The 18,080-nt window shown below is 37.1% G+C and overlaps 1 protein-coding gene across 2 annotated transcripts in view; it reads left to right on the top strand.

Annotated features, from left to right (window-relative positions):
• The window catches only part of PGAP1 (post-GPI attachment to proteins inositol deacylase 1), a 39,257-nt gene that overhangs the window by 2,162 nt on the left and 19,015 nt on the right, over positions 1–18,080 (top strand). The window contains exons 2-17 of one of the 2 annotated variants that reach the window (XM_050339784.1): positions 2,071–2,224; positions 5,382–5,557; positions 6,185–6,356; positions 7,439–7,599; positions 9,091–9,143; positions 9,319–9,385; positions 10,807–10,912; positions 12,614–12,669; positions 12,754–12,837; positions 13,810–13,859; positions 15,399–15,450; positions 15,657–15,734; positions 16,698–16,773; positions 17,048–17,121; positions 17,202–17,253; positions 17,951–18,017. In XM_050339784.1, the coding sequence (XP_050195741.1) occupies positions 2,071–2,224; positions 5,382–5,557; positions 6,185–6,356; positions 7,439–7,599; positions 9,091–9,143; positions 9,319–9,385; positions 10,807–10,912; positions 12,614–12,669; positions 12,754–12,837; positions 13,810–13,859; positions 15,399–15,450; positions 15,657–15,734; positions 16,698–16,773; positions 17,048–17,121; positions 17,202–17,253; positions 17,951–18,017 (1,478 nt within the window). Of the gene's footprint in view, positions 1–2,070; positions 2,225–5,381; positions 5,558–6,184; positions 6,357–7,438; positions 7,600–9,090; positions 9,144–9,318; positions 9,386–10,806; positions 10,913–12,613; positions 12,670–12,753; positions 12,838–13,809; positions 13,860–15,398; positions 15,451–15,656; positions 15,735–16,697; positions 16,774–17,047; positions 17,122–17,201; positions 17,254–17,950; positions 18,018–18,080 lie in introns of those variants that run through there. The other variant, XM_050339785.1, reaches the window with a different exon arrangement.

Genomic DNA, 18,080 nt, shown 5'->3' with positions numbered 1-18,080 from the left:
GTAACTTGCTACTACCGATTATGTAAACCATGTCTTGGGAATTCAGAATTTAAATCCACTTCATGATACATGAAGGTCTGTTTTCCTTTGGAGTTATGCATTGCCATTTTTTTATAATATTTGAGCACTGTAATCTACCAAAAAACCTCCCCAGTATTTTGGTAGTACAGTCCTCATGGGGGGTGGGGGTTTTTGCTTTTGACATTGATCCAGAGAAGGACAGCTTGTGAATTTTATGTTATGTAAAAGTTTTGAAAAGACAATGAACCAGGAAGATACTGTGGAAGAACAGTTAGTTTGATCTGCCAGGAAAGCATATGAGCATATATTGATGGCACTCTTAGTTCAGTAATGGAAACTGATGAAGTTTTTTTTTACATAATTTTGAGAGTCTTTGAAAAAGGAGCAGCACAAAGGATTGAGAATGGGGCAATGAGGTCAGTGAAGTTGCAAAGGCAAAAGATGATGGAGAAAAGGAAAAGGCCATTGAAAGGATGATCTGAAGACATAAGCCCTGAATGAAGCTTAACCTATTTTGTTCACAGTGAAACACACTCTTTCTACTTCATTAATAATAATATAATTAAAATATAAATAATACATAGAGAATATAAATTTTAAATATATATATATCAAACATCATAAGAAAAGGTTGCAAATAACCAATATGTCAAACAATTTGAATGCTAAGGGAGAAGGAAAATAGTCTCTAGCTGAGGAGAGACAGAGAAGAAAAGGGGAAGGGAAGGAGTGTGTGGGTAGGGAATTAAAGCTAAATAACCTTTATTGTAGATGCAGCTGAGAGAAAAAAATATTTGAAATAGAGACGTTTCTATTTCATGAAAACAATTAAGAAAGACTTCAGAGAAGATTTCTGATGTAAAACTGAGTTCAGTTTTGACCTTATTCTGCAGAAGTTTTTCCTTAAATTCTAAATTACACCTTAATGCATTTATTTTTTATTGTCTTATTTGTCTCTCAATGGGTGAGACAATTTTAAAAATCTGTATCTTAGAAATTCAGAGTTATAAACCAACCAACCTCCTCCATGCAGGAATTAATTAAATGTGTTGTTGTTTGCTACTTGTTTGGTTTAAAACAGTGTCACATGACTCTTAAGAGTCATGACTTAATGGTCTAAGGTTAATCCTGACCCAGCTCTCAGGTTCAAAGAGATTTTGTTCTTTTCTCTTTGGAAATCATAATCCTGTGAATAAGTTAAGTGATAGGTTAGGGGTTTAGCTGTATTCTTCTTGGCTTTAATACAAGTAATATGGCCCTTTTTAACATGACAACTGACATGAAAATTGGACCCTGAGTCGTTATAAAACCAGGTGGTTTGTCACTAGGCCACAAAACCAACTCTGAAAATGAAACAAACAGGAAAAGCACCGAAGTATGGGTTGTTTTTTTCTGATGAGCTATATTGGGGTGGTTACAACTATTGTTTAAACTCATTGCAGGTGACACCTCTGTAAAAATCATCTAAGAGAACTCACACGTTATCTGTAATTTACCCTGATGTAACAGGTCTCATCTGACCGTCACCTGTGTAAGCCTGTTCTCGAGATTTAGTTTCAGATCAAGTGCAGCAGCAAGTCCTTGTTCTCAGTTACGTTGTATTGGAAAGGATTCCAGAACCATTCCGGTGGAGCAGGAATAATGAGGATCACTCACAAGCCCCTGTTTCTGGTCTCAGATTCTCCTGTCCTGGAGACAGGAGTGGTTGGGCTTTGGCATGACTTTTTTTTTCCCCTTCCATCCCTGTATTATAAGCTGGGTTTACTTTATTAATGTGCAGTTTGTTTCAGAGCTAGTTAAAGTTAATTCCTGTTTTGAGTAACTGCAGCCACTCATTCTGCACAGCAATACCTACTTGAACAATATACTTGATAATTCAATTAGTTTTTTAAAGCAAACCCCAGTTTTCACTTGGTATTCTTTAGGCTGTGACTTAAAACCACACATAAAGTGGAAGCCAGATCATTTAAATGGCTGTATAGCCACCCTATTTTCTTGTTTGTAACACTGTAAACAAAGTATTTGTTTTCTTTTTAACTTTTGCAACAGAAAATAAAATTACCCAAGAAAACAGCCAGACGATACCCAGCCTATGAGCTCTATCTCTATGGGGAAGGGAACTACGCTGAGGAAAACAAAAATCTCCTATTGACAGGAATTCCAGTTCTTTTTCTTCCTGGGAATGCTGGCAGTTACAAACAAGGTAAGTGTTTAGCTAAGTTATAGGTATGTTACAAAAAAGGCTCTCACATTTATGCATTATTTAGTTTTCTGTTTGAAATAATATCATCCAGAGTCATAATGATTGATCATATTATGATATAGATATCCTTGTTAGTCCATGTTTAAGTTCAGACAGTCAAAATACATTATTTCTGTTTGAAATCAGTTAAATATTTCAGCTATACTATTTCTCTGGAGCGAGGCTTTAACCTTTGAAAGCTAGAAGCAATATAGTGCTGTAATATGGCAGCACCACACCCTTCCTCTACCTTTGTTTGCAAACATCCAGTTGGTTTTGATTTGAACGATGTTTTGTACAGTTTATGCCAAATAAAACAAGACCTGAATTGGAATAGAAGAGACTGAACCCTCTATCGTCTGTCCTGTGAAGGAATTACACGCTTTAGAAATGAGCAGCATCTTGTGGCTTGCCCTGTAGCTTCATTATTTCCTGCTTCTTTGTGTAGTGGTGTTTTTTCCTCCACATCAGCTTCTCACTTTACATACAGCCTGCTTTTGTTTCCCAGGTTATTCCCTCTTATGCTTCGAGGTTCCAAATGAAAGGAAGTAATAGTTTTAAAGCGTTTTTATTTTTCATTGTGATTACCAAAGCTAATCATTTGATGAACATGAAGTTTTGTGTTTCAGGGTTTACTCTGGTATCTGCAATTCCTTCCAGGCTGGGTTTGTCAGCCTGTTATTTTCGTTCTCTAAAATGTGCTTTGAAACAGTAACACTCTCACTGTGTTAGCAAAAGGGATGGGCACCTGTGCGGAAAACCACCATACTCTGAACCCTGATGTCTTACTGGATAACTTCATCTCTTCGCACTGAACTTGATGATTAAATTATCGGATTTCAGAGAACCTTTACAGAGTTTGGGGTTTTTTTGAGAATGTACTCTCTTAGCTTATAACAACATAAAATATTTTACCAACTCGTACTTTTAGAAAACCCATACAGACTTCCAGGCACAATACCATCCAAAGAAGATTACAGACATAATGGTTATGAGAGATGCCATATGGGCTTTTGTAATTGCGCATCAAGTATTGCAAATCTGTGAATTAATGCTGTCTCTAAAATCACAACAGCGCATCACTAGGCAGTAAATAGAACAGTACTTTCAAGGCATATTAGGATTCAGAAGGAGGTATCCAAAGAATAAAAAACTAGGTGAGTAGAGGTACTACATGCTGTGGATGATAGTGTGTTGCTTAAGATTAGTAAATATTTCAATATATGTTCTTTGAGAAACTGAGTTAGAGAGACTGGCAAATATAAGTCATATGTGCATTATACAAAACCTTTGTTAAAATAAATTATTCAGTGGCTGAGAATGTTTTTTTGTTTTAGTATTGAATTTATGGAAATTCTTATTTTGTTCAGAATTTATTGTCCACACAATTTTATACTATAGATAAATGTAGATAATTAAACAGAGAAGGTGTGGCTATTGCAATTTTCATATTGATTTAAAATATATTCATGTTTGCTGAGCAATGAAGACAAAAGTGCTTCTGCTGCCTTTGCTGGACTTACTTTCATAAAACCATTTAGGTTAGAAAGGGCCTTTCAGATTATCAAGTCCAACCAATAACCCAGCACTACCACCCCCACTGCTAAACCAGGTCCCTAAAGGGCCACATCTGCACAGCTTTTAAATGCCTCCAGGGATGGTGACTCCACCACTGCCCTGGGCAGCCTGTTCCAATGCCTGACCACCCTTTAGGAGAAGACACTTTTCCTAAGATCCAGTCTAAACCTCCCCTGGTGCAACTTGAGGCTATTTGCTCTTGTCCTTTCACTTGATACTTTCGAGAAGAGGCTGACCCCACCTCACTGCAACTGCCTTGTGGGAGGTTTGGATGTGTTACTGGCACTTTGGAAACGTTAATTCATCATCTTTCATGGGCACTAAAATGAGCTTTGTAAAATGTACAAAATTCAGACTTTGAGTAAAAGATGATTTGGGAATGAACCTGAGATTGGGAGAATTGAGTTCCTGGGTTTTGTTTAGCAATCTGTCACACATTTGCCTTGTGATATTCTTGTGCAATATTCTTGTTCCTTTTACCATGACCTCCGAGATATAAGGTTGTGATAAGATACTTGATCTTTTAAATACTTTTTAGGTATTTTCAAACCATTTTGAAGGTGGACTTACAGCTTATTAGCTATAGATAGAGATTGACTACAAATCAGATTTATAATTTATAATAATTTATAATATCATGCTGATAATATCTGTTTGAGTACTTAAACATGCAAAGTACTTCATAAATATAACTGTCCCATTTCAGGAGCCTCTCTGAAATTTGTTTGATACTTCATTTCTATAGCAGACTTTTCTGAGAAGGAGGGTTCTGCAGTTCCCTCAGTCTGTTGTACTCTAGGAGAATGTTGCTCCTGTGTGCTGGACTTGGGCACACCTTTCTGGCAGTCATTAGTTATTTTATATACTTGTCTTTGGGACTTTCTGTTTTATTTTATTCTTTCCCTACTATGCATTTTTATTTTCAACTCTTACTGTTCCCATCCTGCCACGTCTCCATGGAAACTTGGGGACAATTCTGTGCTTGAAAGACTGTATTAAATAGCAGCCAGGGTTAGACAGGGGAACAGGTCAGAGGCAAGACCTTGTAAACTGGACATTTTCTCCCTCAGGGTTTTAGATGGAAAAGTGTCACATAGGGTTTGGGTTTGCAATCCCCCTTTACATATTTTAGTGGTATTTGGGAATGTTGTCGTAGAGTTGATGGTCTTCAAAGGAGTTTTAGGAAAGCCTAGCAGGAGGAATGCCTCTGCAGTTGAAATCAAGAATGCTCAGTTTGCCTTCTTGTCCTGATGGCAGTAAGAAGGTGAAAATGAGATGAGAAAATCAGCCCTTAGGTGGAGGAACATAATCCCTGATCCTTGTATAAATTTGTATTTGACATAAAATGTCCTTGTAGCCAGTGGTAAGCTCAAAGGAGATTGTCTGCTTTTGGATGTCTTTATTAAATGGCTTGAGATGAGCAATGGATTTAATAAAACAGTTTTTCTTAATAGATTCTGTATTTATGTGCTTGGCTACTAAGGACTGTGCTAAACAGTGACTATTAGACTGTCCTAATCCATGTGGTTTCTTTCTCTAGTGCGTTCTCTTGGCTCCATTGCACTTAGAAAAGCAGAAGATGTTGACTTCAAGTATCATTTTAACTTCTTCAGTGTCAACTTTAATGAGGAGTTGGTTGCATTGTATGGTGGTAGTCTGCAACGGCAGACCAAGTTTGTGCATGAATGCATAAAAGTAATTCTTAAGTTGTACAGGGTAAGTAGTGACATATGCTGAGTAATGTACTTGCATTTGGGAATGGAATTTTAGGTGCCTTTTCTGCTGGAAAACTGAGGAGTGATGAATAAGGGAGGGAGACTTTATAGTGTGTGTAGATAATTGAAAGTGATAATGATGCAACAGAGATTTGCTTCTCCTTAACAGATTCTTATTGCTTGTGACAATCCCAGAGCTTTGGTTTGGTTCTGTATTGTTTTTCTAAATAAATACCTCCATGCACGGTGTATGCTTTTTTCTAGTAGAGATGTAAACTTCCTGTAGCATTTTAAAATATTAATATAGCATTGCCTCAAATCCAGTTTTCTCTTGGAAAGTTCTTTGGTATTCTCTGTTGCTAAGAGTCTCAGAGATTAAAATAAGTTTAGGTTTATTAAGTTTACACAAGGTACTTAGTATTTCCGTTTGAGCTGGAAACTTCATATTAAGCACATTTTTTGAACTAGAAACTAAATTTATACTCATTTTGTAAACTTGTCAAATTGATGCTAGTTAATGTTATCCTTGAAAGGCTGTAAGTTAATTTTGGGGGGAAAAATCTTCAACTAATATCCATAGTTCGTTGTCAGACTAGCTTCTGATGTGTCCAATTACTCTTTGCTTAAGGAAGGAGACTTTGCACCGACCAGCGTTGCAATAGTAGGTCATTCCATGGGTGGTCTGGTTGCCAGAGCGTTGCTCACTCTGAAGAGTTTTAAGCCTGAGCTTATCAAGCTCCTGATTACACAAGCCACACCTCACGTTGCACCTGTAATGCCTTTAGACCGATATCTCACCGGTGAGTACTGCGGGTCATCTGATTACACCGCATTTCTTTGTTGTTCCTCTCAAGCATTTATAGGTGAGATTCTTGCAAATCTGCTGCTTTGTTTACTGTAATTAATCTGCTCCTCTGTTGCTCGGGTAGCTGTTTGAGAGCACCAGGATACTCAGAGAAAGTCAAGTGTTGTATAAAATGGATTATGTGGACTTGAGCTTCTGTGCAAGGCCTGGAGCTCTCGATAATTTGAGATTTTAATAAGTTGCAGGTCATGTTACTAAATTTTGTAAGCTCCCCAGCGAATGATGTTTTTTCTTTCCTTTTTTTTCACCCTCTTTTAAAACTTGAGCTCTGTAATGGCTTTCTTTATCAAATTAATTGTCTAAATAGCATAATTTTGGTAGAAGTTGGTAAAGTTAATGTTTTTCACGTCCAAAGGTGGTGGGGATAAGAATATTTAATAATATATTTTATATAATATATTTGCAGAAAACATCATATTTACTCCTCACATAAATAACTATGGCATAAAAATAAAGAATAATCATTATGGATGTACTATACACTTCTTGCAAAAGCTAAATTTGATTAAACTGTATTGATTAAATATGTGCTTAGTGATAGTTGTGCTGCTACATGTAGACACTGAGGGAATTGGTGAGGGAAAGGGAAGAGATACTCATTTTCATTGTTGTCTGTGACACCCAAGAGGAATGGATTATCTTGAGCTGCTGGATTTGATTTATTGTGCTTGTATTAATTCTCCCTCCTACAATTGATTTCAATGCAGTGCTGCTTCCTTGCTGACTGTTTTTGGACCATGGCTGTCCTTCAGATAAAATCAGCAAATCTGTGGTTTGCTAATTTAACGATGTATGTGCCCAGCTGGTGTAGAAAGTATTAAGTGTATCTGTCTTTCCTAACTGCTACCTCCTTGGGGCTAAAACAATAATTTTCTTCTCTTATATGAATCAAAAGTGCTAATCAGAGCTCAGAATCCTTTAGGATTCAGAAACTTTTAGTTAAATGTTTATGTAGCTTTTTTTGTATATGAAATAGGCTTATGGGAAAATTGTGATTGATTTTAATATATTTTATAGATTTTTATACAGCTGTAAACAATCATTGGATGCTAAAGGCCCAAGATTTAAGAAATTTAACTACCCTTTCTGTGGCGGGAGGATTCAGAGATTACCAAGTTCGTTCAGGACTGGCTTTTCTACCGAGATTGAGTCAACATGACAGTGCCTTATCTGTTGTGGTAAAAAAGCAAACTATTTTTTTTGGTTTTGCATGGTTAGATAGCCGTTTGTGTAATGCATGTTTTGGTGTCTGATTACAGTCTCTATGTGCAGCGTAGTGTAAATAAATATGAAAATACTACATGTGAAAACACAACGTAGGTAGTATGTGAGTATAAGATCATAAATAGTTGATGTAGTGTAAATCTACCACTTGGTACCATTTCTTCTTACATCCTTCTTGCACTGTATCAGTTCCAGAACTCAGGTTTTATTTCCCTGCATTTTTGCAAGAGATGTGTGTGTAGAGACTGGCAGATGTGCAGCACAGAAGTTGAGTGCTTGTTTGATTATAGAAAGAGAGCTCTGGCTTGGAGCCTTCTTTTTGTATTTATTGTTTTTCAAGGAGTTTAGGAATAGAAAGGATTTAGAGGATCATCAAGTCCAGTCTTCTGCTTTTGCAGGCATCTATCTTTTCAAAATTAATCAAGAGACATCAGAAAGTATTCAGGTTTGTCATTCCATCCCCTCTCCATTAACCTGTTCCCTACCTGTTCTCCCTCAGCATAGGGAGAAAATTTATAATTTCCAACTTCCATTTAGTGTGCAAACCAGTCTTTTAACACATTTGTTTTGACATCAGCTTGAAATGTTATCTGAAATAGTTGTCATTCCCTTGGTGTTTACCTCCCTGTCTGTTGTACAGAAAGCTGTCTATAAATAGTCTCAGCTCAGATCCTGCTAGGCTAAGAAGATTAACTCTGCATTCCCTTTGTCCTAGTAACCATTCTCTGCATCTGCTCTACTTTCATTTCTCTTGAGTGCTGGTGACCAGAATGTTGCATGAGGTTTCACGAGTTCCACTTCTTTGGTTTGTTTTGGGGGCTGTGTTGTGGTTGTTCAGTTTGGTTTTTTTATGTCATCCCAGCTGTAATGCATTAGTGGTTCATAGCTTCAAGCTGTGCAGACAGGTGATGAGCTGCATCTGTGGGAGGTGGTTTTGATGTTGTTAGTCCCTAAAATGTGATATGTGCAATACACTTACACAAATGAATAGCTTCAGACTGTCCAGTTCTTTCTGCGTGGTGTTCTGATGCTTCTTTTTTATCGAGAATGTCCTTGATTTTTCTACAGCAGCTTTTATTGGCATGCTTCTATTCTTGTGTGCCAGGATCAATTATTAAAATAGTAAGATTAGTCAAAGAAGCAGTCTTTGAAGAAATTTTTGGTAAGTTTCCTCCACACCATAATTTGCCCTTTCACCATTAGTCTCTGCTATCCAACATAGATAACTTGGTATTTTATATTTGTCATTTTACAAGGGCTTCATCGCTTGTAAGATCTTTGACTGAAGAAGTCATTCTGTTGTACCCTAGGCCCTGAAACTCTTGAGATAAACACTGTTCTTTTTAATAATTGCACAACTATTTAAATAAGGGGGGAAAGACTTGCTTGTAATTTGAAAATGTTGAATACTAACAAAGGATTAACTTTTTTCTTTCCCCAAACAGAGCTCAGCTGTGCCTAGAGCTTGGGCCTCAACTGACCATCTCTCCATAGTGTGGTAAGTAATGGAACAAAGGTTAATTGACTGGCTGTGCATATCTCTGTTCTCTACTGTTATCAATTTAAACTATATTTTAACTTCAGCATATTATTATGGTGATGTCTCCTCTGACCACTTCTACTACCCTGGATATTTCCTTTCTAGATTTAATTTTACTACTTCTTTCTTCTAGGTGCAAAGAACTGATCCTGGCTACCATTAGAGCTTTATTTGATCTCATAGATGAAAACACAAGGCAGGTCTGTATATGTGATCTCCTGTATCTTTACCCATGACACTTTCTTCTTTTATCCCAGAATGCTTAGTCAGGAGAAATATCTTCCTATTATACAGAAAACTCCTTTTTGATTATTCTAAGGCATGCTGAGAAAATTCTTGTCATTTTGTCCCAGTCACTGAAACATTCTGTGACTTTGTTGTTTGACCAATGTGTCAGAAATAATTAGAGGTTTACTCAGTTTTCATTATTGACTTCTTGTGCTTTATAGCTGCTGGGGTATGGGCCAGACATTTCTTCCAATGCAGCAGGTTCAGTTGACCTTGCACAAGGATAAACAAATTTTGTTAGCTGTGTAGCTGTGAATGTGACCTCTCAGTGTGTGTTCAAGTCACCCCCTCTGACCAGTATACAAAGGATGAAAAAGCACACGTGGTGATCATAGTGACCAGCATATATTTGTGGCGTTTGTTTTTTTTTCAAAAGCCATTTACAAAAACAGAATTCAAGTAAAGTACCTGCGTATTCGTACACCTCCAGCTACTGTTATTTATTGCTTTTCTGAATTAATATCCTACTCTTACTTTTTGAGAGAATCTCATATTGTACAATTTTCTTTCCACAAGGTCATGCAGCAGTTATCATGAATTGGAATTAAGGCCCAAAGGGTTGAAAATACATCAGAGCAGAGCCTCAGATATAAAAGAGGAAGGACTCCAGGTGTTCTTTTTGAGGCTGTTCTTAGCAGACTTCTCTAGTTTCTCATGTGTACTCATTTTAATGTGTGATTTAGAGAGAGGAAAAGGGGGTACAGTTGTTCTCTAGTTTACTGACTGTGCTGGAAGTTAAAAATTTTCATAAATCAGTTGTAATGGCCACAATATTTGAAAGAAAAATTAGTCCTGGAAAACTTTGTTGGGATATACAAAACCAAACCAATGAAACATAAAAAATGAAAAAAGAACAAATCCCATCCCCAAGCAAAAGCGAATCCTGGTGTAGCTTTACAGCTGTTTAGATGCTTGAAATAGTCAGAAGAGATGTAAAGCAAGCTGGACTTGTGAACCGAGATTAGTAAACCTAAATGTCAGAATTTTTCCTAAGCTCTGGCATCAGTGTGTTATTTCAGGAAGAATTCATGTGTGTCTATAAAGAAAGTTTAATAGAATGGTTTCCTTGTATTAAGAGTAGGTGAGGATATAAAACTTCTGGAAGTTTTAGCTATACTTTATGATGTATAGGCTTTCTGTATTGCAGTGATTGATTATTGATGGCACTTTTCTGTTTGGGTTATTGAATTTAGAAGAGAAAAGGTATTATGTCTTCTCACAATCTCTCCTGCCTTTCATCCACAAAACTGTATGGTTTTTGCTAGCTGTGATCATGTAATGATCTTAAATCACACACATTGATAAAAATTTGATAATGTATTCTCTTTTTTAGATAACTGAGGATGCAAAGAAGAGAATGTCTGTACTGAATCACCACTTTGTAAGACACCCTGCAAAGATATTTGAGGAAAATCCTGAAGTTTTTACAGAACTCCCAGGTGTGCAGCAGTTTTCTTTTGAATAGGATTCACTGATACTTCTTTGTTAATAGTTAATCTTCCCACTAACAAAGTTTTGGAATACACTTTGTCCTTCTTTAGACATTGCTAAAATGATGTACAGGAAACAGACCTAAATGATCAGCTTTTGCTTGGTTTCAGGATTAAAGAGTTTAAAAGGGGTAGGAGCAAAAATCTGTCACTTTTATATAGCTTGAATTCTGGAGGACGCACAGGAGTCACATTTACACCGGCATGTCCAATAAAAAAATCTCAGGAACCGGGAATAGCTGGATGTCAAAAGTCTAATCTACTCTTACATCCCGTGTTTGCCAGAGGGATAGTATGGGTGTTCTAGAGCCTTCTGTTAGTTTTGTGCTACTCATGAAAGTCCTGAATATTCAGATTTGACTTATCAATCACTTCTTTTTTCCTGTGACCTTTCAGTGTAAGATGGACTGCACACCAGGGATTTCCTTGTAAATTGTCTTCCTAAGAATGGGTAGCTAAAAGTGAGAAATTTTGACTGTGTGAAGTCTTGGGAACTAAACACAACTTTAGTAGGGCACAGCTTTATTCCAAGTTTTGCTGACCTGGGCTGAACCGTTTTAGGAAAACCATTTTATTTCAATAAACCATTTCATTTATTTCAATGTAAGATGTTGCAGAAATACTAAAGTAGCTTGTACTTTGGCATCCAGATTTGGCCACCTTTTATAAGAAGGAGTTTAGGCATTGGCATGTACTGAAGTGAGTATTGGAGTGGAAGACCACCAAAATGGTTAGTCCTGAGGCGTAGGAAATGGGGGAAAAAGTCTGATTTAACCGCAGTTTTCCACCCTAAAGAGAATGTCCTGTTGCTGTCTTCAATCACCTAAATGAAAGACTGGAGAGAAGATGAAGTTAGATTTTTCTCAGAGATGAACAGTGGTAGCACAATAGGCAGTAGAATCCTGTTGCAACAAGAGACATTCCAATTGGATGTTAGGACAAAGTACTTCACCCAGGAAGGTGGTCAAACAAACAGAGAGATTGTGAAACTGATTTTGTTTGTTTGTTCACCTTTTTTTGGGGTCAGTTTTTAGCAATAAGGAGGAATACTTTTAAATTGTATTTCATGTTGGCAACTTCCTATTTGTGCTGAGCTCTTGGCACTTAGCGGAATTTCTGTGATGAACTTGTTCCTCCAGTTACATGGAAGAAAGGTATTAACCTGCTTGCATGACAATTGACATTGTTTGTATCTCTAATCTCTTCATTATTCTGTCTTACTCTTTTTCCCCAGATATATCTTTAAACTGCTACTGTTTTCTGTACATGTTATTTACTTCATTGCTGATGCGCTTCTACACAACCTGTATCAGTTTTGAAAAGGCTGACAGGAACAAAGATTGGGGCTGTAGCTATAGTTGACTCACTTTTAATCAGTCACCCTGTAATTACCTTAGTAACATTCAGTTTATTTGTTTTGTTGCCTTTAGATCTTTGTTTCAAGATCCATAGGGTTTTTATTTTACAATTAGTATTTAATAACAAGATCTTGGGATTTTGCTGTTTCCTCAATGTTGGTTAAAACTTAGAAAGTTTATGTCCATCTACAGATAAGAGATAAGACCTTGGTAATAAGTAAAATATAAGATTTTGGATAAAAGAGTAATAGTTCCTGCAGCGTGCCATATAAAAATTAGGGGTTTTTTGTAGGAATTTTCATGTGGATTACAGTCAAAGCCTCAAAATGGACTTACTCAGTTTACAATGTAAGTAATGTTTTTTCCTCATTGTGTTTTTATGTTTAGTTTTGTTTTGTTTTGTTTTACTAATGAGCTTTTTTTTCTGTTAAGGACTCTGATGGAAAATATTTCACGTTTCCTCTTGCAAGCCACAGAAAATCATACAGTCATGTTTACTGTGAAAATAGTATGTTGGTGAGAAAATACTTCTCTCATGTCTGGAGTTTGTTTATAAAGCTGTGGGGTTTTTGAATTTATATTTGCTGCAATTTTAAGACAGTTTAATGGACTTTAAAAGACAGTTGAAATGCTGACATCCATTTACATTCACAGCCTAATGCATTGTGTAAATGTACTACCTCTTGTAGCATCTCACACTTAGTGTTCAAGATCTGACACTTTCAATGCCACTTGAACCTCAGATGTTTTATTTTTGACTCTTATGGTTAGCTCTAGATTAGTTGGTCCTTTACTTTAGTGCAGTTCTGTATTGATGGTTTTGAATGAAGATGTTATTTTTTAGTGCTGCCATGTTTTTGCCATACTTCTAATCTGAGAAAGTTATTTATAGGTTTACTTTCCAACAATACAATTAAAGTGAGTCCGCAAGGCTACAGATGTCTTTCACTAAGCAGGGGAAGTGAATGGAAGACAGATGAGAAAACAGCACCATCTCAGTTGTCTCCCTATTGAGAGGAGAGACCATAATGTGCAGCACTTATATTTTTAGTTCAAGACGCAGGCATTCAGCCAAAATTTTTTTTTTACAAGAATTAATTTTCTCTCCTGCCAAGCTGAAGATGGATAAATACTCTTTTCAGAATTTATATATTTTAGATTAGTGGCAGGAAAATTGATACACTTTACTGTTCCATCCTGCCCACTCCTCCCTTTAGCAAAGATGACATTCCTGGCACCATTGTGAAAAATGATTGTCTGTTCTTGGTGCTTTTCTAAGGGTCCTTCTCAGTGGCACTTCAGTGTTTACACGTATGTTGTGATCTTAGTTGTGACTTAATAGAATGTCATGGTTTGCACTCACATAGGATAACTTCTGCCTTTTTTACAATGCAGGCATTGTTTAGAGTAAAGATTTGGTATTTTCAATATATTTATAAATGCAGTCACACATAGGTAATGTACTGTTTTATGGTATTGATTTTACAGGACACAAGTAGTTGGATTTACGGCTGCATGAACAGTAATTCATCGATGTGGTGAGTATAAACAGTTCCTGTTCTTTATTCAAATGGATCTTGTGAAATTGTGTTTGAATTTAAAGCATATAAATGTCCTCTGTAGGAAGGAAGAGATTGGGAAGTAAAATTGTTATCGTAAAGAATTCATGCTTTCTTTTCACCAAGAAAACAGGAAAGAATAGGTTTTCTCAAAATAGATGATCTTTTTCTTCGTTAAGTTGTGCTTTTTACCTTCTTAGCAGTGAGAAGTCTTTCCTGTTGCTCTCTTGTGGATAGTACATGCTGTGCTGGATTCTAAAATTATGGGCTTTGTAGCATCTAGATGGTTCTGGTGGATGGTTGGACTCAAAGAGTTGCAGTCAGTGGCTCTGTGTCCAAGTGGAGGACAGGGATGAGTGGTCCATATTGGGAACAGCACTTTTTAACATCTCAGTGGGCAGCATGGACAGTGGGTTCACCCTCAGCAAATTTGCCAGTGACACCAAGCTGTGTGGTGTGGTCAACATGCTGGAGGGATGGGATGCCATCCAGAGAGACTTGGACAGGCTTGAGGGGTGAACCCATGCAAACATCATGGGGTTCAAAAGACCAAGCCAAGGTCCTGCACCTGGGCCAGGGAAATCCCAACAGAAGTACAGGCTGGATGGTGGATGGATCAAAACTAACCTTGGGGGAAAGGCTTGGGGGTGTTCATGGACGAGAAGTTCAAGGTGACTCTGCAATGTGTGTTTGCAGCCCAGAAAGCCAGCCACATCCTGGGCTGCATCAAAAGCAGTGTGGCCAGCAGGGAGGTGATTCTGTCCCTCTACTCTGCTCTTGTGTGACCCCCATCTGGAGTGCTGCATCCAGCTCTGGGGCCCCAAACACATGAAAAATGGGGACCTGTTGGAACAGGTCCCAAGGAGGGCCATTAAGCTGTTCAGAGGGCTGGACCACCTCTCCTATGAAGACAGGCTAAGAGAGTTGGTGTGTTCAGCCTGGAGAAAAGAAGACCCCAGGAAAACCTTATAGCAACCTTCCAGTAGCTAAAGGGGGCATACAAAAGAGCTGGAGAGGAACTCAATGTACTTACATACACACCACGTTAGAACTGCTGCAAGCTCTTTAGCAGCTAACAGAATTTTTCATTTATGTGGTATATTTTAGATGTTCCCATAGGAAGAATTGGTACTTTTGATGTTTAAAAGGTGATAATAAAACTGCATGTTAATTTAATCCCAGTGCTGTTTTAGCTCATGAAGAGTTTTCGTTTTGTGTCTGAAGTTGCATGGCTGATAAATATTATGTGTTTTGTCTATGACAGAATTGGAGCTTTGTTTAACTTGTTTTTCCAAAAACAAGATTTACACTGTATGAAATTATATAGTTTGAAAAATTACTATGATAGCTAATATATGATAATAGCTAAACTATGATAGCAGTACACCCAAACTTGTTCTCGATCTAAAATGGGAATCCAGAGAGAGGGAGAGGGAAGCTGGTATGTTAATCCCCTGCCATAACGTAGGGCCTGCATAATGAATTTGCTCATCCTTTAATGTGCATGAATTTTTACAGCCTGGAAGCTACTGATCTGTCCTGGAAAGCTGAGTTACTTCCAACCACCAAGGTAAGTATTCTACAGAATCTGTAGGAGGGAGAGTTGCTTTGGGAGGTAGTCGCAAGTCATGTTTACAGCATTGGAACATGCAGTTGTATTCCAGAGGAAGGAGTACAACAGGTAGAAAACTGGCAAGGGGCAAAGCTAAGGGATATGTTCAGTAATGGCTTTTCTTTTTCTTTTTCTTTCCTTCTGTTTCTTTTTTCCTTTTTAAGGTTGTAATACTGAAACTTCAGGACTATCCCTCTTTGTCCCACATTGTCATTCAGGTACCAGCTGCAGTTGGCAATAAGGTAAAAAAATATGACATGCAGAAATTTCTCACTTAGTGTGTTCATAACTCAGGTGCTATGACAGAAGGAAAAGGAAGTATATTAATTATGTGCTAAGCTGCTTTGAGAAACTGTAGACCTACACTCCACTGTGGTTTGAAGGTAGCTTTTGTTATCTTCTGAAGGCTCAGAAGCACTGAATTTGATAAAATACCAAACACGAGGCAGGAATAGCACTTGAAACATACAAAGCAACAGTTCTCAAATCAGTTCTTAAGGAGTTCTTGTTGGAGATTCTAATGGTTTGGTTTTCTTAATATGCTGTTTGCATTCCTGAATATTTATACCTTTGGACAGTCCTTTCTCTTATCAAGGGTAACAGAGAATATATATATATATATGTATAATTGAAGACACCACATATGGATTCTGAGGAGCATAGGTCAGATACCTCTGCAAGCTCTGAGACCACAAATGTTGTGGTAGACTGAGGTGTGCACAGTTTATTAGTTTAATATCTAATAGAAATTCAGCTCACAAATGAGTTGAATATCTTTGCATCAAGGGCTTCCAGGATCCCAGCATGGGGATCATCACATTTTTAGTGAATCTAAGCAGACTTTGCATATTACCCAGCTGGGTCTGGCAGGCCTTTCCAGTTGATCCTAAAAATGGCAGAACACTGCATTTGAAGGATTTCTAGTCTAAATAGATCTGACATTCCTTTCTGTGACACAAATGCAGTCTCTGTGTCTGGGGTATATAATCCAGGATCCAAGAAATTATTCACAGCTGAAGTGAGTATAATATTCATCTGTGAGTGTATCTTCAGATAGCTGTGACAGGGACATCTTGCAGTTGAACAGTGTTGGGGGTAAGCAAAGATAGAACAGAGATCACTTGTGAAAGAAATGTCAATGCAAGTGCAAAGGTATTATAGTCTTGTGCTCGGTTTAGATCTGTTTTCAATGTCCTGAATTGCAGTATACTTTGGGCTGTGAATTCTTCCAAGAGGATTCCAGAACAGTACAGCTTCCTGTTACACATATTTTTTCATTTGGTAAGTATAGGATATTACTTTTGGTAGAAGTGGAAAACTAATATTAGTAACCTTTGGATAATAAATTTACCTAAAAATTTGGAGGTTGGAGGTTTTTGGAGGTTTGTTTTTCACTAAAGTTAATACTGCTTGTTAGTAACAAAGAAATAAGAAATATAGGGGTTTTGACTAACAGATATAAAAGCACTTAGGTCTCCTGGAAAAAAAAATCTGAAGATGTAATGAGTTCTCAGATAATTTTATCTAATCAGTGAAAATACTACATCCTTTACAGGGCTCTCTTCAAGCAAAATTCTTTTAAATTCAACTGGCTTACTTTACAATGTACAGCTCCAGCACTTCAACCAAGTAAGAATGCTACTTAATTTTTAAGGCTAATGTGACCCCTGTTGGGAGAATGTGACTAATGTTTTTTTTTTATGTTCTAGATATATCAAGCTTTCAAAATTTATATAGAGAGCCACTGCCAGTCACCCAAAGGTAAATATAAGTCTTCCAAAGTATAAATTTATAAAACAAAATTCTTGGAAAATTTCAAGACTGAAGCTGGTAGAAACTGAAGTCCTCTCACGTGGTGGGGTTTAGTCAGTCCTGTTATAATCTGCTCAAATGTCTCCGCTAATATTTCTCAGTTCCCACTTTTTAATAAGGAGGATAGCTCGAAAAAATTGAGAAATGAATCCTCTGATGTTTGTTTTTCTTCTCAGCAAAGGGAAGTTGAACTTGCAGCAGGATTCTGCATTATGTTGAAAGTGTTCCTCAAGAAAAGCGCCTTTGGCGATGATTTTTATTTGCTCATTATGGAATTTAAATTTGCTGAGCTACATAAGCTTAAACAGGATGGGTTACTAAAGGACTCTGTTAAAAAAAAAAAGATGGATTTCATTAGTTTAGGATTTCAGTTTCATATTGAAAAGCAGAAGTTTTCTCATAAGTGTCAGTCCTTTAAACATTGATGTCTCTCACTGTCTTGTCTTGTAACAGCCTGAGTTAAAAAAATGTCCTTTTTGTTTCCTGCTAACTGCACTGATCTGCATTGCAATATCAATTGCAATGTAACTGCAAGCCCAGTGATTTGGTATGCCACCTTTGTTTTACTGGCATTGTAGTTTTTAGAGACAGTTGCCACATCTTGTTTATAACTAATTTTATATTTTTTAATTCTCTTTCATTTCAGAAAGAAAACCTAGTGTTTACAGACTTCATATACCCTGGTCACATGAAGACTCAATATTTGTAGCAAAGTAAGAAATTGAACAATTATAACTTCTTGATATGGTTTTTTTTGAGAATATTTGCATCCTGTT

The sequence above is a fragment of the Myiozetetes cayanensis genome, unplaced genomic scaffold, assembly GCF_022539395.1.
Source record: "Myiozetetes cayanensis isolate MyiCay16 unplaced genomic scaffold, myiCay2020 scf9, whole genome shotgun sequence".
Lineage (NCBI taxonomy): Eukaryota > Metazoa > Chordata > Aves > Passeriformes > Tyrannidae > Myiozetetes > Myiozetetes cayanensis.
Note: the sequence above shows the minus strand (reverse complement) of the source record. Positions and strands in the feature narration are given on the sequence as shown.